The sequence below is a fragment of the Bubalus kerabau genome, chromosome 6, assembly GCF_029407905.1.
Source record: "Bubalus kerabau isolate K-KA32 ecotype Philippines breed swamp buffalo chromosome 6, PCC_UOA_SB_1v2, whole genome shotgun sequence".
Taxonomy (NCBI): Eukaryota; Metazoa; Chordata; class Mammalia; order Artiodactyla; family Bovidae; genus Bubalus; species Bubalus kerabau.
The window spans coordinates 3,519,997-3,545,530 of record NC_073629.1 but is presented as its reverse complement, the minus strand read 5'-3'; the positions used below and the strand labels follow the sequence as shown (position 1 = coordinate 3,545,530).

Sequence of the window (25,534 nt, the reverse complement as noted above, 5' to 3'; positions counted from 1 at the left end):
GAATCCCAGGGACGGGGGAGCCTGGTGGACTGCCGTTTATGGGGTCGCACAGAGTTGGACACAACTGAAGTGACTTAGCAGCGGCAGCAGCAAAGAGGATTAAGTTAGAATTTCAGATATGAGTAAATAGGTGTATGTAAATCATTGATGGTGGGGGCTCTCTGGGCTTATGTATGGAAATTTAAAAATACAGATTCTTTGCCTAGCAGATCCAGTAGTAGAAATTTATCTGACAGTTGCTGGGTTAAAAAAAGTATTCACAACTTAAAAGTTGAAGAGTATGTTTTATCCCATAAATATTTTTTTATGGGATATTTTGTTTTATCCTGTGGGAATATTTAGGACTTCGAGCCTGGGAAGCAGCATCTCAAGTAACCCTGAGAGAGCTGCGCTGAGGCAGCGAAAGAAGATCCCTGTTATATAGAAGTTTTGCAACAACGGAGTTGCAAAAAGTATCAAAAGATGATTTTATCTTTTTTATTTTTGGCTGTACTGGGTCTTTGTTGCTGCACTTGGGCTTTCTCTCGTTGTGATGAGCAGCATCTGTTCTTGGTCGGGATGCACAGGCTTCTCATTGAAGTGGCTTCTCTCGTTGCCGAGCATAGGTGCTAGGTGCGTGGGCTTCAGTAGTTGTGGTTTTCGAGCTCTGGAACACGGGCTCGGTAGTTGTGGCTCCGTGGTCGCAGCACGTGGGCGCAGTGGTTGTGGCTCTTGGGCTCTGGAACACAGGACCGGTGGTTGTGGAGCGTGGGCTTAGTTGGTCTATGGAGTCTTCCTGGGCCAGGGATCTAACCTGCGCCCCTGCATTGGCAGGCAGACTCCTCCACTGCACCACCAGCGCAGTCCCAAAAGATGGTTGTTAGGGAAAGAAAACCAGGGATCCCAGGTTAACGGATGTAGTGCTTTTCTGTGTATGGGAAGATGCAAGACTGGGCTCACTGAAGCCGTTCCTTTGATATGTCCCTCAGTTACCCTGTTTTCACGCCTCCAGTTTCCTCAGGACTCACTGTAGGTAGTGGCAGCAGTCTGATGACTGCTGGATGGCAGGTATTCTTTCCTTCCTGAATTCCCTCAGAGGTCACCAGCTCACCATCTGTGGCTGTAATTGCTGGGTAAGAAAGTAAACATTCTTTGTTTACTGGTATGGCAGGAAATATCCCATTTCTCACAGGTATATACGTATGGCCATACAGAGTGCTTGTTTTAGAAAAAGTTGAGCACAATTAAAATCCTTATCAGTGGAAGAGTAGCTGCAATTCCTTCTTACAGTGGAAATGTATGTACTTGTAAAGGAAGTGGCCTTAAATGCACTGGGAAATCTTCAAGATATATGAGTAAATGAAGGTACACACAGCATTGCATTATACTGATTTTTTTTTTTTTGAGGAATTGTACGTGCTTATGTTTTTATATGACATGACCACCTCTCAAACGATGTATATGAAAACTGAAAACAGTTTTCAAGGAAGTCAAAGGTGGTTGGATGTGGGGTGGGAAAAAGGCGAATCACATTCTGCTGTTTCATACCTTTTAGATCTTGCACTATGTACCATAGATATTGCCTCTTAAAAACCTGACTGCCTGGAAAAGGGTAATAGAAATAAGTAGGTACAAAAAAAAAACACCAAGATTAAAAACTAAAAGCAGAGAATATATAACCTGGAATTTCAGCTCAGATTTTGTTTTTTATTTTTTAAAACTTTTAATTTTATATTGAAGTATAGCCAGTTAATAATGTGATAGTTTCAGGTACTTAGTGATACATATACATGTATCTATTCTCCTACGAACTCCCCTCCCATCCAGGCTGCCACATAACTTTGAGCTGAGTCCCCTGTGCTATACAGTAGGTCCTTGTTGGCTATCCATTTAACATATTTGTATAAATATATATAAATGAAAGTTTAAGGAGATTTAGAGACAAGAATAATTTTTATTGAGCATGTATTTTCTGTTAGCCACTGCTGTGTACACTAACTTGATAACCCCTGGGGCCCACTTGTGGGATGGCTGTCAGTCCCACTGTGGACCACAGGGGTAGTTACGGTCTAAGAGGTCGCGTTTTCTGAACATAACTGGTGCGGTACAGTCAGAAATCAAGCCTGATTCAAAAGATCCATTTTCCACCTTCTTAAAACTTTATGGTTAATGGGTAGTTTTTGTCCATGTTGGCCTGCTCAGAAGCCAGAAGCTTAGGGTATTTCTCTCAAGATACAAAATGGTACTTTTTGTGTATCTTCAGCCTAGTAATTACTACTCATTTTGAAGACCCTGAAGCACATTGCAAGATCTAAAAGCAAATTCTTAGTTACCAAGGAAACAGTAGATTTAGCCTGTTAGTCAGGATGGCTTCTTTTAAGAAACCTTTGAAAGTTGACTGAACCTGTTTAGCATGTATGATAATTATTAACTAGGATATTTGATGAGTGGACACTCCTATATGCCACCTAGTAATAGTTTATAGTTAGAACAAACATAAAATACCAGGGAAAACCCCGCAGAAAAGATTGTAGAGTGAAATGATACATGTCCTTACGGCCTATATCCTCTGCGGGGGGGGGGGGGGAAATTATGTCCAGGAATATACATAAATAGAAGTTAAGGACTTGCTCATATTTTCTGTGATTTAAAAAAAGAGAGAAATTGAACCCACTCATTGAAAAATGTCAAATGTATTAGTTTCCTAGGGCTACAGTAACAAATCATCACAAAGTTGGTGGTTTAAAACAATGGAAATTTATTCTCTTGTATTTCTGGAGGCCAGAAGTCCAAAATATAGATGTTAGACAGACTTGGTTCCTTCTGCAGGAGAATCTGGTGCATGCTTCTCTCCTGGCTTCTGGTGGAGTTCCTCAGTCTCCAGCTTCTCTCACCTCTTCAGTCTCTAGCTTCATCTTCATTTGGCATCCCCTCATGTCTCTGTTTCTGTCTTTTCTCTTTGTTACAAGGACACTTGTCACTGGGTTTAGGGTTCCTCCATTCCAAGGATGGCGTCATCTCGAGATCCGCAGTCTAAGTTGCATTTGCAAAGAACTTTATTCCAAATAAGGTCTCACATTCTGAGATTCCAGGGGTTAGGACATGGTCATAGCTTTTGGGGGATCACAGTTCAACCCATGGCAGTAGTTGAATCAGAAAAGATGGATGGTCATTGTTTTTTTTTTTTTTAATAAATAAACTTTTTGTGAGAGATAATTGTAGATTCATACTACAGTTGTAAAAAAAATAAAACAGATCCCATGTACTCTTTACTCAGTTTCCCCAGTGGTAGGATCTTGTAGTATCTTACAGGGCACTGACATGGATAAAGTGAAAACATGGAACATTTCATCACCACAGGATCCCTCCTTCATGTTGCCCATTATTAGCCATCCCTGCTTTCTCCCACCACTGCCCTTCTGCCTCATCCCTCATCCCTGTCAACCCGGAACCTTCTCCATTTCCATAATTTTGTCGTTGCTAGAATGTTAATATAAATGGAAGCATACGTTCTGTAGCCTTTTGAGATTGCCTTTTTTCCGCCCTAGCATAATTCTCTGGAGATTGCTACAGGTAGACGTTCATTCCTTTTCACTATTCAGTGGTGCTCTGTGGTGTGGGTACACCAGTTTAAGCGTTCACCTACTGGAGAACATCTGGGTGATTTCCAACTTCTGACTGTTAGGACTGAAGCTTCTGTGAACATATGTGTACATGTCTTTGTGTGAACATGTTTTCATTGCTCTGGGATAAATGCCCAGGAAGGAGTACAATTGCAAGATCATACGGTGGATGCATGTTTAGTCTTTAAAGAAAGTGTCAAATTGTTTTCCTGGGGAGATGAGCCACTTACACTTCTTTTCTTTTTTAAAATTATTTTTAATTTTTAAGTTAATTCCTTATTTTTGGCTGCGCTAGGTCTTCAGTGCTCATGCCGGCGTTCCCTCGTTGCGGCAAGTCAGGGCTACGTTCCGGTTGAGGCATTCAGGCTCCTCACCGTGGTGACTTCTCTCCTGGAGCACCAGCTCTGGAGCACAGGCTTTAGCGGTTGTGGCTCCAGGTTTAGTTGTCCCACTGCGTGTGGAATCTTCCTGGATCAGAGATCGAACCTGTGCCCTCTGCATTGGCAGGCGTATTCTTAATCCCTGGACCACCAGGGAAGTCCCCTCACTGTACTCCTTTACAGAGTAACATGGTCCGTAACAATTCTTTTATTTATTTACTTGTTTTTGGATTTCAGAGGAGTTTGGGGGCCAAGGAGGTGGCTGATGAATGATGAGTCTGTCAAAATCTGGAAAGGACAACTTGAGGAAGTTGAATCTCTTAACAGAAGATTTGAAGCCCTTTCTTCAGAGGCTGTGAGGGATGAATGGGAAGTTGGGTTTTCGAGGACAGTGAAAGAGCCTTTCCAAAAAGAAGGGGAAGTGGGTGCCTGGCACATACTTTCGGTTTCCTCCCCCTGCTGTGCTGCAGTTAGACACGGCTGCTGAGAAAACTTAAAGAGAAAATTAAAGAAGCAATCTTATGAGAGCCAGATAGTCTAACTTCCGGTTTTCCACAATTTGGATAAGGACTGCTGGAAAGGAAGAGTTAACTCAAATATACTTCGTACAACAAAGCACTCTTGTGCTGTTAAGTCCTTGTTAAATGTTTACTCGTGTGGGCTTCAATGTGCAGAGATCCAGCCGGGGATCCCACTGGCACATTGTGCTTGCCTGTATCCGTTCACTTTTCTAAGAACAGAAGGGAGTCGCCTTTCTTTTTGTGCTTCTCTCCAGAAGGACTTCAAGTCTTGGGCCATAATTTTTGCAACAGGCATATTATCCTTGCTTTATAAGCCAAACTGTACCAAGTGGGTGGGTTTGGTACACTTTGTCCAAGGATGTGCTCGTTTTTCCCTCGGACAGGGAGTTCGGTCGTCTGGGTTTTACCCTCTTAGCTTACCTCCTGCCCCTCAAGTAAAAGGGGAAGGAAAGAGATCCAGCTTCACGTGTATCTGCAAGGCAATGGGAGCTGACCCTCCAGTATTCCTCCTCTTGGCTTCTGCCTTTTGCAGAGGGCTTCAGGAGGAGCAAATTCATCAAAGCCAGCAATCAGCCTAGATGCATTCAATTTTGGGGGGGAGGGGAGAGTGGAGGTGGTATCTTTTGTGTATGTCCTGTGGGGAATACAAAGAAGTGTCCACAGATTTTATATTCAGGCTCAAAATCAGCACAGAAGGTTGAAGTCAGCCACTGTTTTGTACTGAATGAGTGTAGGCCAGCGCTGAGGCCCACATCACCGCGTGAGCACGGGCCCTGTCTCTTGCCTGATGTTTCGCCTGTGTTGGATGGTAGGTTAATACCTGCCACAAGGATGTGGATTAAAGTGGAACTTGGCTTCACATAAGGACCATGGGCAGCAGTCCCTCTCCTGTTTTTTTTCAATTGAAAAGTAGGGAAATATATAGTTTTCCCTATATAGGAAAAATGTAGGAAATAATGTATTTCCTAACAGAAAATAGGATATAGGAAATAGGAAAAATATAGTTATTTTACAATTTTGTGTTAGTTTCACATGTACAGCAGAGTGTGGGTCAGAAGTGACTTGTCTTACTGTTTTCCTAGTAAAATATTTCTCAGGAAAACTAACTTCTAAGGAAGTCCAGCAAGCCTGTGCCTTGCAGAGCCCAAGGAAAGGAAATTACAGAGCCTTGCTGAGAGTGTTTGTTCCCAGCAGCTCCTGTATTATACACGTGGCCACTGCACCTGCGTGGTAGGGTCACTGTCTCTCATGAGAAGAGGTCCACGGCCCCTTCTGACGCAGTGGCAAGGCAGGTGGTGTGTGTGGTTGCTGAGGTGTGGCGTCCTGAAGCCAGCCTGCGTGAGTTTGAAGACCAGCTCAGCTGCTCTCTTGGCATCTGATCTTGGGCCACGTCACTTAATCTACCCCTCTGTGCCTCCATTTCTTCTGTTAAATGGACATAAGAAGAACGTGCACCTCATGAAATTGATTTGAAGATTAAATAGCATAGTAAAGGTAAACTCCTTAGAACAGCCCCTGGCATTTTTATGTTCACTGTTGTTCATCATCTCTCAGTTGATTCTGAACCAGTTTAGTTTCACGAGTAAGTATTCTTTGAGGGAGTCTCTCTGTTGGGGTTCATGACTCCAAAGAGAATAGAGCCAACTATAATTCTACAAACCTAGAAGTGAATTATTTTAAATGTCTTTGCTAGGAGTAGAGCTTGGATTCCAAGTTCATTGAAAAGTCCTGGGAATATGTTTATATCGGTGACTGTTGATCAACCAGAGTTTTTCTCAGGTGCAGGCTAACACCTGGGGTTTTCTAGGCTGGACTACCTTTTTAGTACCAACATGAATCAGGAATTAAAACCAAGGGTTTCTATTCTGGGAAGTTTTTCATTTAGTACTGTTTATAATCTGGTTTCCCCCCTACCAGTCATGGCTTCCTCTGTGGAGAGCTTGGCCTGCAGCACAAGCAAGGTGGTGACAGATGGGGATGGTATAACTCTGACACATCAGGGTGAATACACAGACAGAGGCTGGCAGGTGGCAGAAATGTACCCAGTGGTCTGGGACATCGGTCAAGGCAAATGTTCCCACCTCACCTTTTAAAACAAAGAAATTATTTGGTTGAGAGGATGCTTGTGGCGAACTGCGATGAACAAGGCACCCTCTTGGCCCACGGCAGGAGAATTACCATAGCTTTCCAGAGAACGTTTGCACTAAGGTGTACTGGATATGTGGGTGTTGACATTAGTGTTATTTAAGTTGAAAGTGATGGAAAACTTCGAACAGTAGGGTTTAAGCAAGATAATTTACCTCATTACTGTATTACTTCTATGATCTGGAGTCTGTGGCTCCTTTATTTAGCTGCTCCACTACCTTAGTTAGCATGATATTGATTTTACAAAGTGGCTGCTTGAGCTCCAGCCATCAAGTCTCCTTCTAGCCCACAGGAAGGAGAGAGTCAAAAGGTGACTCTTATCCTTTAAGGAGATTCCAGAAGCTTCTGCTTCACACCTCTACTTGTCTAATTGGTCAGAACTTAGTACAATCACAAGCTATAAGGGAAGCTGGGAAATGTGGTCATGTGCTCAGCTAAAACTCAGGGACTGAGATTTGGTTACACAACTAGTTATCTCTGTTTGAGTATGTTATGTACTACAGGATGGAATCAAGACTGATGCTAAGGATGAACAGGGCAAACTATATATTTGAAGCTCCAGATCTGAAGGGAAAAGAAAAAGATACTCTGCTGGATTCAGACATTCCCTGTGGTCATTCATCTAACCACATTTGAGTGAGCCCACCAGGTGCCAAGGCCTGCCAAGCCCTGGAATAAAAGCCGAGTCACAACTGGTCGCTGTGCTCCAGGAGCTCTTAGTTATTGTGTTATATAGCAACTTAGTGAGTTTCTGGTTCAGATCTTAGTTGTTTGTGTTTGTGTTGGTTCTGCTAGCTCCCATACAGTTATGGGAGCTAGCAGAACCAACTTAGCAGTGCATGTGTTCTGGGGTCATCCATGGCCCCACGGTTGGTTGGCCTTACAGAAGCATTGAGTGGTGCCTCCCTATTGCTTCCACATAGATGGTTTGACCAGGAATTGAGTCAGCAGGTTTGAGCTTTGTTCTGTCTCAGGGCAGATTCCCGGGGCTTTGGTTTTCTCATACTTGTGAATTAGAGCTTCTGAGCTGCATGGAGACGAACCCCTGCCTTCAAAGGAGTGATGTAATGCCTGGGGGCATGCTGGACACCATATAGGTTAGTGGTGTGTTTCTTACTTAATGATAGTGACAGGGAAGGCTCCTGTCAAGATTTATTGAGGTGACTTACACGCAGTCCCGGAGTGAAGGAGTTAGATAGGGTCTTCTTGCACTCTTAGCTGCTGGATGGTGCCATCAGAGCAGGTATTAACTGATGTCCACAACCCGTCCTGAAGGGCTGGGAGCGAGAGATGCCACAGGCGCCTCACCTGGAGCTGGCTGGCCGCTGTAAGCCCCAGGCCGTGACAGTGCTAGATTTTCCTCCGTCTGAGCTCTCTCTCATGATGAAGCAGCTTACTCTGAGCAGCACAGACCGCTTGATGGAATCCCGCACTCTCCTGTAAAGTTGCCTTGAGAAATACCTACCCCGTCTCCTGAGGACATACCAGCCTGAAGCCCTCTGCAGTGCTGACCTGAGTTGCTCTGAGCTGACCAGCTGGGGCTTCTTCCAGGTTGTGTGTTGGAGTAGTTGGTGGTTCTTCTGCTCTGTTTTCCTCACCGGGCAGTATTGGGGTTGGACAAGAGGATCTTAAGGAAGATCTTGGAAGACACAGGCACACTAGACATTTCTAGACACCATCTTAGTGTCTAGGCTATCTGAGCCCCCTCCTCTGTGAGAATCAATTTAGGAAATCGCTGTACTGCTTGGAGCAAAATGGGAACCAGTGAGGACCCAACAGCCGCCCTGTTGGAAACCACTAGCTGAAAGGGTCCATTGGTTCGCTGGTGACTGAGCTCTCCTGGGGCTTCCCAAGTGAGACGGGTCTCTGGGAAGACAGACTGCCACACTAGTCAGCACATCTGAGCACTGGCCTAATGATGAAGTCCGGGGTTGGCATGTTCTAGAAACTACAGCACAGGAAGCAATCTGAAAGGCATTGTGAGTGGTTCTCCATCACCGTAGTAGCTGTTTGTGAGACTTAATCCTATAGACTTTTTTTCAAAGAATTTTCTAGGCCCCCCAACATTACTGGCTGGATTCTTTGAACACAATCCTTAAGACTAAATACCTTGAATACGTGTGTGTGTGTGTGTATGTGTGTGCTTTTTAGCTTCTTTTTGATATTCTGTGAAAGTTGACTTTAATGATACAGTGTGACAAAACAGTATTACATTTCTAAGTAGTTCCCTCCCTGTTCTCTGGAAGTGGAGTAAATTTATATAGAATATTGGGGGTGATATCAAAGCTGCTTCAGTTCTAGAATAGTGAAAAGAATTGTGCCTTTGCAGTTAGAAGATCTGCAGTTAGGCTTGAGATTCAGCCCCATGACCTTTGAGCAAGTTGTTTCGCTTAATTGAAATCTCTAAGCTTCAGTTTCCTCATTAAGGTGGAAAAAAAGATAAAACTATATCTTATGTAATAGAATTAAGTGAGATAATATCTTCAAAATGGCATAGTAGTGAAGAAATTGTAAATTATCTTCACTGATTCTTCCATTTAATCTTTTTTCTTTTTCTAAAAGTAACCTCATATTGATCTTAATTTTGTATTCAGACAGCAACCCTAAGCTGACTTGTTACTGTGTCTCCCTGCACACCTCCCCCCCACCCCCGGACCCCTGCTAAAATAGTGTGCTAAAAGTGGCAGGGACAGAATCTGTTCAGGATACATTGCACTATGTGTAACTGAGTTTCCTCCCAGCTCCATTAGCGGTGCCAGTTTTCTGGTGAGGTTTAGCTGGAAGGAGAGTAAGTGGCTCCAGAGTGGGGCTCCTTGGGTGAGAGTCCTGGCTCCCCTGCAGCTGGCCTTGGGCTGTGCCTCTCTTCACCTTGGTCTGCACTGAGTGGGTATAATAATAACGGCCAGCATACAAAGTTGTAATAGGAAATGGAATGCTTTAAAACTATTGAGCCCAGTGTGGGCTTCCCTGGTGGATCAGTGGTAAAGAATCCACCTGCCAATGCAGGAGGCACAAGAGACTTACTTGGGTCTCGTCCCTGGGTTGGGAAGATCCCCTGGAGGAGGAAATGGCAACCCACTCCAGTATTCTTGCCTGGGAAATCCCATGGACAGAGGAGTCTGGCAGGCTACTGTCCATGGGGTCACAAAGATTCCAACACAACTGAGCACATACCACACAACTAGCACATAGGAAGAAACTACCTCTAAAGGCACGTTCTTCTTATATGAATTATTATTTTTAATTGTGATAAAACATACATATTAGGTTGGTACAAAAGTAATTGCAGTTTTGGAAGTGAATTTTAAGTCATTATAACTAGGCTCAAACACATCGTTATGAATGAAAATAGGAACCATTATAATCAACACATATTTGCCAACAAGAAATGTTTGTTTATTCTTATAGCGTAAAAATGGAGAAATGTGCATTAAAATGATGTATAACATAACCACATTTAAGAATGTATTCCAATATCAAACAGCAAAGTTCGGCAAAGCAAAACCACATTTTCAGCAATGCAAAACCACTTTTGTACCAACCTGATGCCTAAAATTTACTGTCTTAAAAATAATATTTAAGCATATAGTTCAGTAGTGTTAAGTGTATTTGCTTTGGGCCCCAATCTCCAGAACTGTTTCATCATGTAATAAATTATATCCATTATGCAACTCTCCCGAGCCCCTGGCAGTCTCCATTCTACTTTCTATGAATTTGACTATTCTAGATACCTCATGTAAGTGGCATCATATGGTACTTGTGTTTTTGTAACTATAGTTATTAATAAGTCTTAGCTCACCACAGCAGTTGTACTGTCTTCCATTTTTAGCATTCTAGAAGCTCATGATTGCTTGCCTTCTTCTCAAGCCCTGCTACTGCTGCTAAGTCACTTCAGTTGTGTCTGACTCTGTGCGACCCCAGAGATGGCAGCCCACCAGGCTCCCCCATCCCTGGGAGTCTCCAGGCAAGAACACTGGAGTGGGTTGCCATTTCCTTCTCCAGTGCATGAAAGTGAAAAGTGAAAGTGAAGTCTCTTAGTCGTGTCCGACTCTTAGCAACCTCATGGACTGCAGCCCACCAGGCTCCTCCATCCATGGGATTTTTCAGGCAAGACCACTGGAGAAAGTGAAAGTCGGTCGCTCAGTCCTGTCCAACTCTTTGCGACCCCATACAGTCCATGGAATTCTCCAGGCCAGAATACTGGAGTGGGTAGATTTTCCCTTCTCCAGGCCCTAGTCATTAATTTTTTTCCTGTCTCAAACCCTTTCCTAAGAGAAGACACCTTGCAGCTCCATTTCATCCTTTTGAAGAGGGCAGGATTGGAGAAAAGGGAAATTAAAAGTGAAGAAGACATAAAAGGAGGGACTTAAGTATTTACTCATTGCAGAAGTCCTCTGTAGCACTTCTTCCTTCTGATTGTGTAAAGATTCAGACCTAAGCGCCAGAAGACAGAATAATACAATGAACCTCTCCCTGATTCAGCAGTTATCTAGATATTCTGGCCCATTTTTAACAAAAGTTTCAGGGAGAAGAAAATACTAGAAAAATGTAGATTAACTTAGAGGCTGGTGTTTCTTTGCTTGTTCATGCAGTGGTGTTTATCTCCTGAATGATAAAGGGTTTCTTATGCCTTGGAACTTTCTCTCTCTTTTTTTAGTACTTAAAAAACTAATTTTGTTTATTTACTTATTTATTTTTGGCTGTGCTGGGTCTTTGTTGCTGCACAGGCTTTTCTCTAGTTTTAGCAAGTGAGGCTGCTCTCCTACAGTGGAGCTGTGTGGTGACTTCTGTTCTGAAGTGTGGGCTGTAGGCGTGCAGGCTTCACTCGCTGCAGCACGTGGGCTCCCTAGTTGCAACGCCCGGGCTCTAGAGCACAGGCTCAATAGTTGAGATGGAGGGACTCCGTTGCAGGTGGGATCTTCCTGGACCAGGGATGGAACCCTGTGTTTTCTGCATTGTCAGGTGGATTCTTTACCACCTTATTCCAGGGAAGTAAGGAAGGAGCCACCAAGGGAGCCCTGCCTTGAAACTTCTGATTACCTTCTTTTTTTTTTTGGAGTATAGTTGATTTACAGTGTTGCGTTAGCTTCAGGTGTGCAGCAGAATGATTCAGTTATACTTCTGTTTTCCAGATTCTTTTCCTCTGTAGGTTTTACAAGATACTGTCATTTCCTGTGCTATACAGTAAATCCTTATTGTTTATCTACTTCATATATAGTGGTGTGTATATGTTAACCCCAAACTCCAAATTTGTCTCACTTCCTCCTGCTGACTTTCTTTTAAAAATTTTTTTATTTATGTATTTATTCTTGGCTATGCTGGGTCTTTGTGCTGAGTGGGCTTTTCTCTAGTTGTGGCAAGCTGGGGCTGCTCACTATTTGTGGGGCACAGCCTGCTCATTGCAGTGGCGTCTCATGTTGCAGGGCATGGGCTCTAGGCATGTGGGCTTCAGTAGTTGAGGCGTATGAGGTCTAGAGCACAGGCTCAGGAGTTGTGGCGCTCGGGCTTAGTTGCTCTGAGGCATATGGAATCTCCCCAGATCAGGGATCAAACCTGTGCCTTCTGCGTTGGCAGGTGGATTCTTCACCATTGAGCTACCAGGAAAGCCCCAGTTCTTTAGACTTCTAGAAGGAATTCTATTTACTAGTGGAAACTGCAGGTATAAGCGTTCCCCACTCATAGCTTTATGATACAAGAAGCAGATGGAAGCTAGGAAAAGGAAATTATGGACCTATACAAGTATAAAAACTTAAAAAGTTTTTAACTGCATAGAACCTTTGATTCTGTTATAGCATTTTCATTTTTGAATCTAGTTTAAGTCATGTGCAAGCTTTATATCTTCCTATGATTTTTTTTTTGTGTGGCACATCTGTCGTTCCAAAAATCCTAAGTAGTTTAAGTGTTTTATTTGTGTATTAATATGCAAAAATGTCAAAGTAAAATAACTTTCTAACAGTTGAGCCAAAATATTATTCTCCCACAGATCTTTATAAAATGCCAGTGTGTTTCACAACTTATACAACAGGACATACTGTGCAAAATAGTTTTGATTTACATTGAGTAATACAACAGGAATAACGAGTTTTCCTTATGCTTGGACGAATCGAATACATTCTTCATATGAATTGTAACTTTTAATTAAAAGTTTCCTGGCTTTTCCCTGTTAAAATGAATTGGTCAAATAGTCTCAACTGTAAGATTTCTAAGGGTGAGCCCAAGAAACCTCTCATTCTTTCATCTTTCAACTGTGCTCATTGTTTCATCGCTTATAATCAGGTCAGCCAGTTCCATAAGGGGACTTCCATTACATCTTCTAGAGGTTTTGTGATGTAGACATTCTTATTTTTCAGTTAATCTTTGTAGCAAATGAGGAAGAAGTCAGTTATTTGATAAATACAATCCTTCACTATCTCATTTTTAAAAAGATCTTTATTGATGGGGACCATTTAAAAATTCTTTAAAAAATTTTTGTTTTATTTTTTAAAGAAATTTTGGCTGCAGTATGTCTTCATTGCTGTGTGTGGGCTTTCTCTAGTTGTGGTGAGCGGGGAGGCTTTGTTGCAGTATGCATGGCTCAGTAGTTATGGCCTACGGGCTTAGTTGTTCCGCAGCATGTGGGATCTTCCTGGACCAGGGATCGAACATGGTAAGAGGCAGGCAGACCACTGGACCACCAAGGAAGCCCTAAAATTCTTTATTGAATTTTTTACAATATTGCTCCTGTTTTATGGTTTTTTTATTTGTTTGTTTGTTTGTTTTCCCGGCCACAAGGCACGTAGAATCTTAGCTCCCTGACCAGGGATCAAGCCCACACTCCCTGCGTTGGAAGGCAAAATCTTAACCACTGGACTGTCAGGGAAGTCCCGACTATCTCATTCTTTTGAATGCACTTGTTTTTATACTTTTCCTTTTACAAAGAGTGTATGTTCACTGGAGAGAAAAGAAGTCAGATATGTGTATTACAAGTATGTAGGTTCAAGTTCATTGGGAGCTGGTGTCCCTACTCTTAATTAGGACGCCCTACTATTTCCAGTATTGGTGATGTTTGTGTCTCCAGCTCCATAAGTGAGGGCATACATCTGTGAAAAGGTTGCCTGGTGTACTGTGGCTGTAGACCAGAGCAAAAGACTGAAGTAGGAGGGAAGCCAAGGCCTTGGCCTCACTGCCAGCCAGCTGAGATTCCTTTGATATAAAGAGATGTGTAAGGGCTGAGATGTCTTGAAAATGCTCAGTCATTTCATGACCCAGCAGCCCTTTGGCCCATCAGCACATCATCACTGTGCTCTTCCCCTAATTTCTCCTGTCTTTTTTGTGTATCTATACTAGGGTGGGAGTAAAGGATAAAATAGCATCACCTTTTATTTGCGGCTTTGGGGAAGGCTTTATGAAATAGAAGTAGAGATTACTGCCCTCGTCCCCATGTCATCACTGTGGATACTTCAGCATAGTAATTTGTATTAAGGAATGGGGGAGGAAGAGACTTCTGGGCCCCCTGAATTCCTTCTCAGCAGACATATCCTCCCTTCCACTACTGCATCATCCGTGGTGGTAGCCTTTGCATTCTTCCTTGCAAAGGCCGTTGCTCGGGACACACACAGTCAGCTCGGTGACTGGGCCTCACCCTGTGGTCTGCACTGCTCTCTTCTCTCCTTGCAGTCTTCCGTCTGTGCTAAGATCGTGCAGCTTCTGGGGCAGAACGAGGTGGACTATCGCCAGAAGCAGGTGGTCATCCTGAGCCAGGACAGCTTCTACCGCGCCCTCACTTCAGAGCAGAAGGCCAAAGCCCTGAAGGGCCAGTTCAACTTTGATCACCCAGGTGAGCTGGGGCATTGAAAGGGCCTATGTGGAGGTGTTGATTGAAGAAGTGGCTTAACCTCTTTGAGTCTGTTTCCTAGCCATTGAATGGAGGACTCTTAGGTACCTTGCAGGCTTGCTGTGGGCTCATAGTAAAGAAGGGCTTCTGCTGTGGCTTATGCAATGCTTGCCTCCTTAAATACTGATTGAGTCTGTGTCTAAACAAGGGTGACTCTTGGAGAAACCCATAACTCAGGGCGGGACAGACACAGGCCAGAACAGCTGGTTCTCCTGCCTCCTCTGGTCTACACAGCCTGCGGCCCCGCCTCCTGCCACCGCCTGGCACATGGGTGTACATGGCTTGTGTGTTAAACTCATCCAAATGCAGAAAGGGAGACTGAGGGTCCAGTGCCCTGACAGTCCCAGGTCAGCACACTGCCTCTTAAGCTGGTTTAGGGTTCTTTCACTTGAGTCAAAGCTGCCGTAGTGCCTGCTGCCCTCACCTAGTCGTGAGGTATCTTTCGTACGCTGGGTTTAGAGAGAGGCAAGAGATACAGGCCAGGGATGGTACATTAAGGCAAAAGAAAAGAACCCACTTCCAGTTCTCGGAACTCACACATTTTGGTTTGAAATGTAGAGAGTTTGCATCCTGCTTTGGGTTGAAATTAGACTTTTTTGGGGAGAGGGGATGCTTATCTAGGGTGTGATGCATATATGGGTAGAACACAGGCTTAAAGGGATGCCTGTTCATCATTATAGGAGAAATCATTTTACAGTTAGCAAACATCTTAACAGTTTGATTTCCTTCAGATGCCTTTGACAATGAACTCATCTTCAAGACACTCAAAGAAATCACGGAAGGGAAAACTGTCCAGATTCCCGTGTACGACTTTGTTTCCCATTCCCGGTAAGTGAGCTGTTCCGGGCTGGGGATTGCTGCCTGCTGCTCCTCAGAAGTGCCAGTCTCCTGTCCCCTCCCGCCGCCTGGTGCCCACTGCAGCCTGTCTGCGGTGGGGCAGTGACGTCAGGGTGTCCGCAGATACACAGGTCAGGAATTCCAACAGTTCCAGGTGGTTCCTGGAACAGTCCGATCATGATCATCCTATTTTGTTACCCTGAAGGATGGATCTGTGAATTTGAGCTCAGGTGAGGGACTGCACATTCATCTTTATTCACATGCCCGAGATGTTGTTCCTAGAATAAAAAGCGAGGGGGCAGAATAGAGGAAGAACGGGAAGAAGAACAAGGAAGCTGTTACTTCTGCTCTCTGGTTCACTTCGGATTGGGCTGTGTGGAGAGCTGTGAGAGTCCTGAAGTCCCCAGGACCAGACCCTTTAGGGATCTTCTCAGTCAGGTCAGATTTGTCCTTCCATTTGTCAGTTTCCATGCTTCTGTTTGAAGCTGAAACTCTGATAATTTGTCCATACGATCCAAAGAGCTGACTCATTGGAAAAGATTCTGTCTGATGCTGGGAAAGATTGAGGGCAGGAGGAGAGGGGGTGACAGGATGAGATGGTTGGATGGCCTCACCGACTCAATGGACATGGGTATGAGCACACTCTGGGAGATAGTGAAGGACAGGGAAGCCTGGCATGCTGCAGTCCGTGGGGCCACCAAGAGTTGGACACTAAGCATCTGAGCAACAGCAGTAATGCTGTTCAATAGAGGAGTTCAATCTCCTGATCAATAGAGGAGTGGGTTGACTTCCATCACAGCCTCCTCCCCTCTGAGCGGTGAAAAGGGGCTTCTGGAGGATTTCCTTCCTGCTGGCCTAGAGCTCCTTCAGAGCTGCCCAGGGCTCTCTGCTTCCTTTGGGGCCTCCCAGGCACAGCTGACCCCCCAAGCGGTGTGTTAGGCCACGTGCAGCTGCTTCATATCCTGGGCTTAGTGATGGCTCAGTAAGTGTTGCTTTCAGCTCTGGGCTGTGTTTTTGAAAGTTTCTCCCTCCCACTTTTCATTTTCTTTCCTAGTTCCTTTATCTTGATCTGTCTTGAGTTGATTTTTTTTTTTTCCCCCTTAAATGGGAAATTAGATCTTGTGCAACTGTTACTACCAAATATTTCTATGATTAAAAACCTAATCTTGTTTAATTATTTTTTAATCGAAGGATAATTGTTTTACAGAATTTTGTTGTTTTCTGTCATCAGTGTGAATCAACATTGGATCAGCCATAGGTCCCCTCCCTCTTGAACGTCCCTTCCCATCCCACCCCTCTAGGTTGATACAGAGCCCCTGTTTGAGTTCCCTGAGACATACAGCAAATTCCCGTTGGCTATCTGTTTTACATATGCTAATGTAAGTTTCCATGTTACTCTCGCTATACATCTCGTCCTCTCCTCCCCTCTCCCCATGTCCATAAGTCTATTCTCTATGTCTGCTTCTCCATTTAAAAGCCCGATCTTTATCTCCCTGTGTGTTCCTTTAGGACACATCTCAGCTTTTAATGCAGTTTAGCTCACACATTCTGTGCTGCTCTCTGGAACTTTCTCAGAACTTGAGGGTGTGGCAGAGGTTTGGTTGGAGGAGGAGAAAAGAGATAGCACATTGTGATGGCAAGCCCAGCTGCTTTGGTGCTCACCTTCATACCTCTCTGGTATCTGTGGAAGCACTTCCTATTATGAACCCAGTCCTACTGACATTCAAAGAACAAGATACCCCTCCTGTATCTGCCTCTACAGACTGTGCAGGAATAGAGGGATGTTTAGATAGAAATTGGAACTAATATAAATAATGAGGGGCTGGGAGAGCGAAGATCTGGGAGGCTGCAGGTGGAGAATCAGAGAAGTCACTTCCCACTGATGGCAGACTAGGCCCCTGGAAAAGAAACTGTGTTCATGCCAAGTCCATGAATCGGCTGCATCTGGGCCCACAGCCTTTTTTTTCCTGGCTGTACCAGGTCTTAGTCACAGTATGTGGGATCTAGTTCCCTGACCAAGGATTCAGGGGGGCATCCAGAGTGTGGAGTCTTAGCCACTGGACCCCCAGGGAAGTCCTCACAGCCTCTGTGTGGAGTGTCCACAGTTTCCTTGTCTAGCTGTTATGATCTCCAAAAAATTTTAGATTTTGTTTCACTTTCATCTTCTAAGTTTTCCTTTGGCAAAGTAGCTGGGACCATTTAGGGAAAGAGATTCTGGAAATTGTAGTTTCTACCCACTCCAGCATTCTTGCCTGGAGAATCCCGGGGATGGAGGAGCCTGGTGGGCTGCCGTTTATGGGGTCGCCCAGAGTCAGACACGACTGAAGCGACTTAGCAGCAGCAGCAGCAGCCTTAGCAGAGATTGGTGGTGACAAGAGACAGTCAAGCCCACCCCCTTTTCAGGTCTAGGGTGGGGCACCACTACAGAATTAACGTGCAGCCTGACAGCTAAGGCACAGGTCCGTGGAGGGATGTAAAGGAAGAAGGAGGCTGGAGTAGTTAGAGCAGGCACGTGTATAGGAAGTGATACTTAAACTGTGTATTGAAAAGCATGAGAAGTTATTGGGAAAGGGATCTCCAAGGTGATGGGTAGGGAGGCATTTCAGGGGCAAGCTTGGTGGGAGATTGCAGTGGGTTGGGTATGGAGGGAAGGGGGTCGGTGTGTGGGGAGAGTGGCAGGAGGTGGAGGAGGCTGGGAGGTAGATAGGCCTCAGATCAGGAAGGGCACAGACCTTAGAGCCAGGGCACAAATGTGTTGGGGGTAGGGAGCCACAGACAGCTATTATGTAGGAGTGGAGAGGTCGTTCTTGTGGCAGAAAAGAGGATGCACAGTGCTGTTTATGAAGCCCTTGGAGTGGCCCAGGTGAGACACCGATAAGGGCCCGATGGAAGGGAGTGGAGTGAGGGGAGCTGGGAGGAGTCCGGGCCTGACCAGTGTAGTGAAGGAGGTGAAGATGAGTATCTTCTTGGCATGGGCTCCATCACGTTCACGTAGTAACAAAAAGCCCCACAGAGTTGCACATGCAGACATGTTTTACTATTTTCTCCTAATTCTGCTCTCATATCTTTTATTTTAAAATCCTGTTCTTTAGTGGCCCAGAGTCCAACTCTTCTGTGAGGCTTTGTGACCATCTAAGACCCCAGCAGTCCCCCAACTCTCAAGGGCCACTTGTGAGGGACCCAGCCACTCAGGGTTAACGGATCCCGTTCCAGCCTTGGGCTTTTGTGGTGACTACAAAAGAATGTTGGGCAAAAACTGAGAAGTCACCTGTTCTCTGTAAATGCCTTTCTCTGATCTTCCCCTTCTTCACTGTAAGGAATAATTCTCAAGTGAGAAGATTGTGCTAGGCTATCCCAAATGCTCTAATACTCCAGGTTTCTTATGTGAACCTCACAGCCCATCTCCAAACTCCTCAACAGGACATTGCACCGTATGTGGTTTCTGGCACATCTTGGGCTAGTGCTAAGTCGCTTCAGTCGTGTCTGACTCTGTGCGACCCCACAGACGGCGGCCCACCAGGCTCCCCCGTCCCTGGGATTCTCCAGGCAAGAACACTGGAGTGGGTTGCCATTTCCTTCTCCAATGCAGGAAAGTGAAAAGGGAAAGTGAAGTTGCTCAGTCGTGTCCGACTCTTCGCGACCCCATGGACTGCAGCCTACCAGGCTCCTCCGTCCATGGGATTTTCCAGGCAAGAGTACTGGAGTGGGGTGCCATTGCCTTCTCCATCTTGGGCTAGTAGTTGCTCAATAAATGTTGCTTTTAGCTCTAAACTGCTTCAAAATTTTCTCCCACCTAGACCTTCATGTAGATTAGGGAAGTGATTGATTCCAGCTTCCTGGGGCACCACCCATGGGGCATGCAGTTCTGTTCTCTTTACTGTCCCAGGATTGAAGAGGCATGGCTGAACTGAAACAGTCAACAGTCTTTTTAGTCTTTATCCCTTAGGCAAGCCGATCAGCACTGCTAGACAGTGTCAGTCTGTGTAAGCACAGTCTGTGTGTTTTCCAGATGGAACCCTAGAAATCCCAGGAAAACACATATTCTTTGTTTCCCAGCAGAGCCTTTCCGCCCTCTTCTTGGCCTAGGCCAGCTGCCTAGAGACTACTCATTATTTCACTCACTTGTTGATCTCTTTTTCTATCCATCTTGCTTCTGAATTCTGCCCGGTTTGGTTCCTTATCCTGAACCACAGTGGGCACTGTTTTCCAGTACCTGACATTATCCCAGAGACTGATATGTCTCAACCCTGGCTGCAGACATAGCTGGGAAAAGACTGAAATCTTGCCATTTGTGACAACATTGGTGGACCTAGAGGGTATTATGCCAAGTGAAATCAATCGGCCAAAGACAAAGACTGTATGATTTTTATGTATTATGTAGAGTCTAAAAACAAAACAAATGAACAAACAATAAAACAGAGATAAGAGTGATAGGTACAGAGAACAAACTGGTAGTTGCCAGAAGTGAAGGGAGTAGGGAAAAAGAAATAGTCAGGGAGGTTAAGAGGTACAAATTTTCAGCTACTAAATAAATGAAATCACAGGTATGAAGTGTACGGTGTGGGGAATTATATCTTTGTGTGGTGACAGGTGATAACTAGACTTACCATGGTAATGATTTTGAAATGTATAGAAAATCAAATCACTGTGTTGTGTGCCAGCAACTGACATAGTATTGTAGCTTGATTATACTGCAGAAAAACAAACTGACTAACTAATAGAAAAAGAGATTATTGCTACCGCCGTAGGGGGTTGGGGAACGGGGAGATAGGGTTTGTGAAGGAGGGAGAATTAGATGAAGATCATCAAAAGGTACATGCTCCAGCTTGTAAAGATAAATAAGAACTAGGGATGTAATGTACAGTACAATACAGGTAACACTGCTGTACGTTCTGTGAGAAAGTCGTTAAGAGTAAATCCTAAGAGTTCTCATCACAAAATTTTTTTTCTATTTCTTCGATACTTGTTTTATATGAGATGATGGATGTTCACTAACCCCATTATGGTTATCATTTCATAATGCAAGTCAAATCATTATGTGTATACCTTAAACTTATGCAGTGCTTTATATCTTAATAAAATTGGAAGAAGCAAATGTAAATTAAAAAAAAATAATGTATAAGTATGAGAAAAGAAATTACTTCTAGAAATGGGAAACACAATGGCAAAATTTTCAAACTCAGTAGATGTATTAGCAGCCAAGTGGAAAAAAAAAACTCAATTCAGACAATAGAGGATTGATCTGAAGAAATCCTCCATTAATGCATGAATGCCTTAATGGATGAAGAAAGAAAAAGACAGAAAAAAGACAGAAAAAAAGATTAAGAGACATGGAAGATAGTTCAGACCTGAAAAACGTTTAATCAGAGGAAAGTGAAGAGAATAAAGACAATATCTGAAGAGATACCAGCTTAATTTTTTTTCAGAACTAATGAAATCGAATCCATAGATTTCATGCCCTACAATCCCAAGTAGGATAGATAAAAAACAAAAGTACAAGTGAGTTCTACTTTTTGGAATTGATTAATATTCCACTGTGGCCTGACAGTTAATTTTTGCAACAATGCCTGTTGCAGTTGTATTTCAAAGTTTTGTACAAAGTCGTGTGTATGCTCAAACCACATATTTTTGTTAATTGTGTTATTCAGACTTTCCATTTCCTTCTTTATCTGTCAGTTTCTAAAATAAAGAAGTTAGAAGTCTCTCCAATATGAATGTGGATGCAATTTCTCTTGGTATTTTTATCTGCTCAATATACTGCAAACCTCTGCTGTTAAGTAAATAAAGTTTCATGACTTAAAAAAGAGAAAGAAATACCTGGGGAGCTTTTAAAAAGTACTGATGCCCTAGCTACACCCTAGACTAATGAAATCAGAGCCCCAGGGGAGTAGGGTCCAGGAATAAATATTTTTAAAAGCTCCCCAGATGATTCTTTGTGCATCAAGAGTTACACCACTGTTCTCGAGTCTCCTAACTGCTCTAGCCTGGCCCTTTTCTGTCTTTTATGCTCCATGTTCTGCTACCTTGGTAGCTGCTCCAGCAGTGCTCCCTTAAAATTTAGACCCGAGCCCAAGGGACTGAGCCAACAAAGAATCAAAGCATGTTTATGGGAAGGAAGTTCCTCCTTAGCGGGCAGCTGCTACTGACTTCCCTATATTTGCACAAATAAAACCTATCATCTTAAGGAGCTTTTGAAATAAATATTTGGTTTTCTTCACAAATGTTTGCTGCTCTGCCAGTCAGGGTCAGTGGTAAACCTTCAGTGGTATCCTTACTTTACTTCCAGTGAATTTTGAAATGAGGTGCAATGTGGTTTTAGGACAGAAGCAAAAGATAAAACAGTGCAGTGCAAGTTGAGGCAGGGCAGAGCTAGGCCCCATCAGGCCCCTCCACTTGTTTTCACTGCCCCGGCTTTTGAAAAGTCCTGTTTACATTAGTATCTCTCTGCCTTGGGCTTCCCAACCCCGCGGGTAGATGGATGACTGGGTGTCTCTGCTTTGCTGATGAGGAAGAGAGCCAAACCAGGCAGGTCTGGGGCTGTTTCCTCCTTCCACAGAGACCCTTCCCCTTCCCAGTCTCTTATCTAAAGCTTTCTTATCCGCACCTTTCCCTGGGCCCCTTCTGTCTTCCTCCCAGCTGCCTCAGCATGGAGGGCACGGAATGGGCTTCTTGGGAGAAAATGGAATTTCTGTTTTTGAAAGTTCAGAGTGTGAGGCTCCATACATACCAGGACTTAGAGCATTCCTAGGGATGCCTCCGGGGGGGTGGGGGGAAAGTGCTCACGTCTCCTTTTTTCTGTCTTTATTCTTCATTTAGCAGCAGATTTTTTTTATTCCAAGGAGAGGGATGTAGGCCCGCTGTTTCTGTTTTACAGTGAAAGCTCCAAAGAGCTGGTTACAGGAGGCCTTGGCCCAGCCGCACTGGCGCTCATTCTTAGGTCTCCATAGTGGTCCCAGCGCTCTGTGAGGCTGTGCTTAAACCCTTTCAGCCCCCTTTCAGTCCAGGGGATGGAACTCCAGACTCCCCCTCCCCTGCTGCTCCCACCTGACCCAGCCCTTCTTCTGCCCTCTGGTTTGCAGGAAGGAGGAGACGGTTACTGTCTACCCCGCAGACGTGGTGCTCTTCGAAGGGATCCTGGCCTTCTACTCCCAGGAAGTGCGAGACCTGTTCCAGATGAAGCTTTTTGTGGACACAGATGCAGACACCCGGCTCTCCCGCAGAGGTGCGTCCCAGAAGCTGCCAATAGCGCATCGGTGGCCTCGTGCCCCTGGGGCCCAGCCCAGGCCAGTCAGCCTTGCCCCAGGGACATCCTGCTGCCCAAGTGACATTTGAGAAGGGATTAGTTTCACTCACCGTTTTGTTAAAGGTTTGTGAGGTCACAGACATGAAATAAGTTTACCTTCTGGTTTTGCTGGGGAGAAGTTTGACTAAGTGCTTGGTTCCCTATGACTTCCCCATAGGTGTCCCAGTCAAGATGGGGACTCACTGTAGCACATGTTGGGGCAGGAACACCCTCTGCTGGCAGCTCTGGGCAGCTGGTCCCATCTGCCCATTCCGCTTGCCCTTTGCTGTCCAGAAAGTTCTGTGAAGCTTTGGTCACTCTGTCCAGCCAGCTCAGGAGCACAGTTGGTTGTTCCCTCTGAACACCTTGAGCATGTGCGGAAGACACTGAAGTGCTTGTTGGCAGGGAGGCGGAGCCTGTGGACTCACCCTGGGGCACAGAGCAGAGAGCTTGGGAGGCCTTGTGGGGGAGGTGGAGCCTGTGGACTCAGCCCTGGGGCACAGAGCAGAGAAATCGGGAGGCCTTGGGGGGGAAGCGGGGCCTGTGGACTCACCTTGGGGCGCAGAGCAGAGAGGTTGGGAGGCCTCGTGGGGGAGATGGAGCCTGTGGACTCAGCCCTGGGGTGCAGAGCAGAGAGCTTGGGAGGCCTCGTGGGGGAAGCAGAGCCTGTGGACTCAGCCCTGGGGCACAGAGCAGAGAGGTTGGGAGGCCTCGTGGGGGAGATGGAGCCTGTGGACTCAGCCCTGGGGTGCAGAGCAGAGAGCTTGGGAGGCCTCGTGGGGGAAGCAGAGCCTGTGGACTCAGCCCTGGGGCGCAGAGCAGAGAGGTTGGGAGGCCTCGTGGGGGAGATGGAGCCTGTGGACTCAGCCCTGGGGTGCAGAGCAGAGAGCTTGGGAGGCCTCGTGGGGGAAGCAGAGCCTGTGGACTCAGCCCTGGGGCACAGAGCAGAGAGGTTGGGAGGCCTTGTGGGGGAGGTGGAGCCTGTGGACTCAGCCCTGGGGCACAGAGCAGAGAAATCGGGAGGCCTTGGGGGGGAAGCGGGGCCTGTGGACTCACCTTGGGGCGTAGAGCAGAGAGCTCGGGAGGCCTAGTGGGGGAAGCAGAGCCCATGGACTCAGCCCTGGGGCACAGAGCAGAGAGCTCGGGAGGCCTTGTGGGGGAAGCAGAGCCCATGGACTCAGCCCTGGGGCGCAGAGCAGAGAGCTCCGGAGGGCTTGCGGGGGAAGCAGAGTCTGGACGTGGATGTGGTGGGCTGATGGTGTAGGCAACCTGAGAAGGCAATCGCTGCAAAAATAGACACTGTGGCTCGTTAGGACTGTTTTCTGATCTGGATGACAGGGAGGGCTGAGGTCTGTGGGTGGCATCTTGGGGCATGAACCATTGAGGAGAGATGGGGAACCCAGCAGAGTTGGAGCCGACAGGACACAGCCTAGGCAGTGCGGTGGAAGTGACTGAAGGGAGGGATGAAGGGTGACTAAGCTTTGAGTCCCCATCATGTGGAGGAGGAGCGACACAGGATACTCCAGGCTTAGCCTTTAGTCACAGAGCAAGTCAGTGGCAGACTCAGATTTCGTAAGCCCCAACCCAAAGCCTTCCAGCCTCAAAGTGTGTGAAGTTTTCCCTTTTCCAGTTCATGAAACACATTTGGTGTTTATCCAATTTAGTGTGCTTATCACAAGAGCTGTGAGTCTAGAGAAATGAGTCCCTGGGATTTGCCTTCCTGAGAAGTAATAGGATTCATACTCTGCAAGTCAGGGAAGCTGTACTTCGCCTCCCAGGTGGCATGGGGGAAGGGGTAACCCGATGGAATGAAGAGAATTCGAGTCCCAGCAGAGCCTCCCCCTAGCTTTGTGACTTTGGTGGCTCTTGTGACCTCCTAGGCAATTTTTTTTTTTAATAGGTAATATGAAGGAAACAGTCCTGTTTTTTAGGGTCATGACACAGGCCAGATAAGGATTACATGGTCTTTTTTGACAGATAATTGAGACTTGAACCTGAGAATCTCTTATGCATCTGATCCCAGGGTCTGGTTTATAACTTCACCATGAATCCAGGTCCTGCCTAGGCTGCTCTACTCCCAGCTCATCTGCTCGGATATCCATGTTAGCTTGCCAGATTTGGGAGGCATCACTGGGGGAAAAATGGGAGTCAGATGAACTGGACTTTATTTTAATTCTGGTTTCACCATTTAGATCCCCTGAAGAAGGGAATGGCAACCCACTCCAGTATTCTTGCCTGGAGAACCCCGTGGACAGAAGAGCCTGGCGGGCTCCAGTCCATGGGGTCGTCAGGAGTTGGACACAACTCAGTGACTAACGCCTGCAGTTTCTTTCACTTTTCACTGTTTAGTCGATGTGTGACTTGGAGCAGGTTGTGTTTTAACCAGTTTGCACCTTACTTTCCTACTGGTGGATCATGTAATGACTGGTTAGTACTCCTAGGATAGTTGTGCCGTGAGAGGCAATGCCTGGTGGCGGCTTTAGCGGATAAATGTCAACGTGGCAGATCAGAAACCTGCTTCGTTTGAGAGGGTAGCTGCTGTTCTGTTTTCCCTAGTGTTCTGTCAGGACTTGTCAGAACCTCAGTAGACATGTCCTCGGGAGCTGATAACACCTGGGCTGATATCATCATTAGTCCAGCAGGTGCTACTAACGTCCCAGGGGATGGAGTGATGCCTGAGAGAGAGAAGCGAGTACAAAAAATGTGGAAATTGGAACCACATTTTGTGGTGTGACACGTCTGATTTAGATGGATAATTCTGGGACAGATTAGGTAGATCTGATCCTAGGATCCTTCCGTGAAATGGAGGAGAGCCCCTTCTGGGGTTTCTCAGGGGGGTTCTGCGCCCCTTGCCTCCCCTGGTGGCCCTGCGGCAGCTCACCGCCTTCTTTCAG

At 45.6% G+C, this 25,534-nt stretch overlaps 1 protein-coding gene across 3 annotated transcripts in view; it reads left to right on the top strand.

Moving 5' to 3' along the window:
* UCK2 (uridine-cytidine kinase 2) overlaps positions 1–25,534 on the top strand; it is a 66,890-nt gene that overhangs the window by 33,617 nt on the left and 7,739 nt on the right. For all 3 annotated transcript variants that reach the window (XM_055587201.1, XM_055587200.1, XM_055587202.1), the window contains exons 2-4: positions 14,305–14,464; positions 15,253–15,349; positions 22,438–22,580. In XM_055587201.1, the coding sequence (XP_055443176.1) occupies positions 14,305–14,464; positions 15,253–15,349; positions 22,438–22,580 (400 nt within the window). The remainder of the gene's footprint in view (positions 1–14,304; positions 14,465–15,252; positions 15,350–22,437; positions 22,581–25,534) is intronic.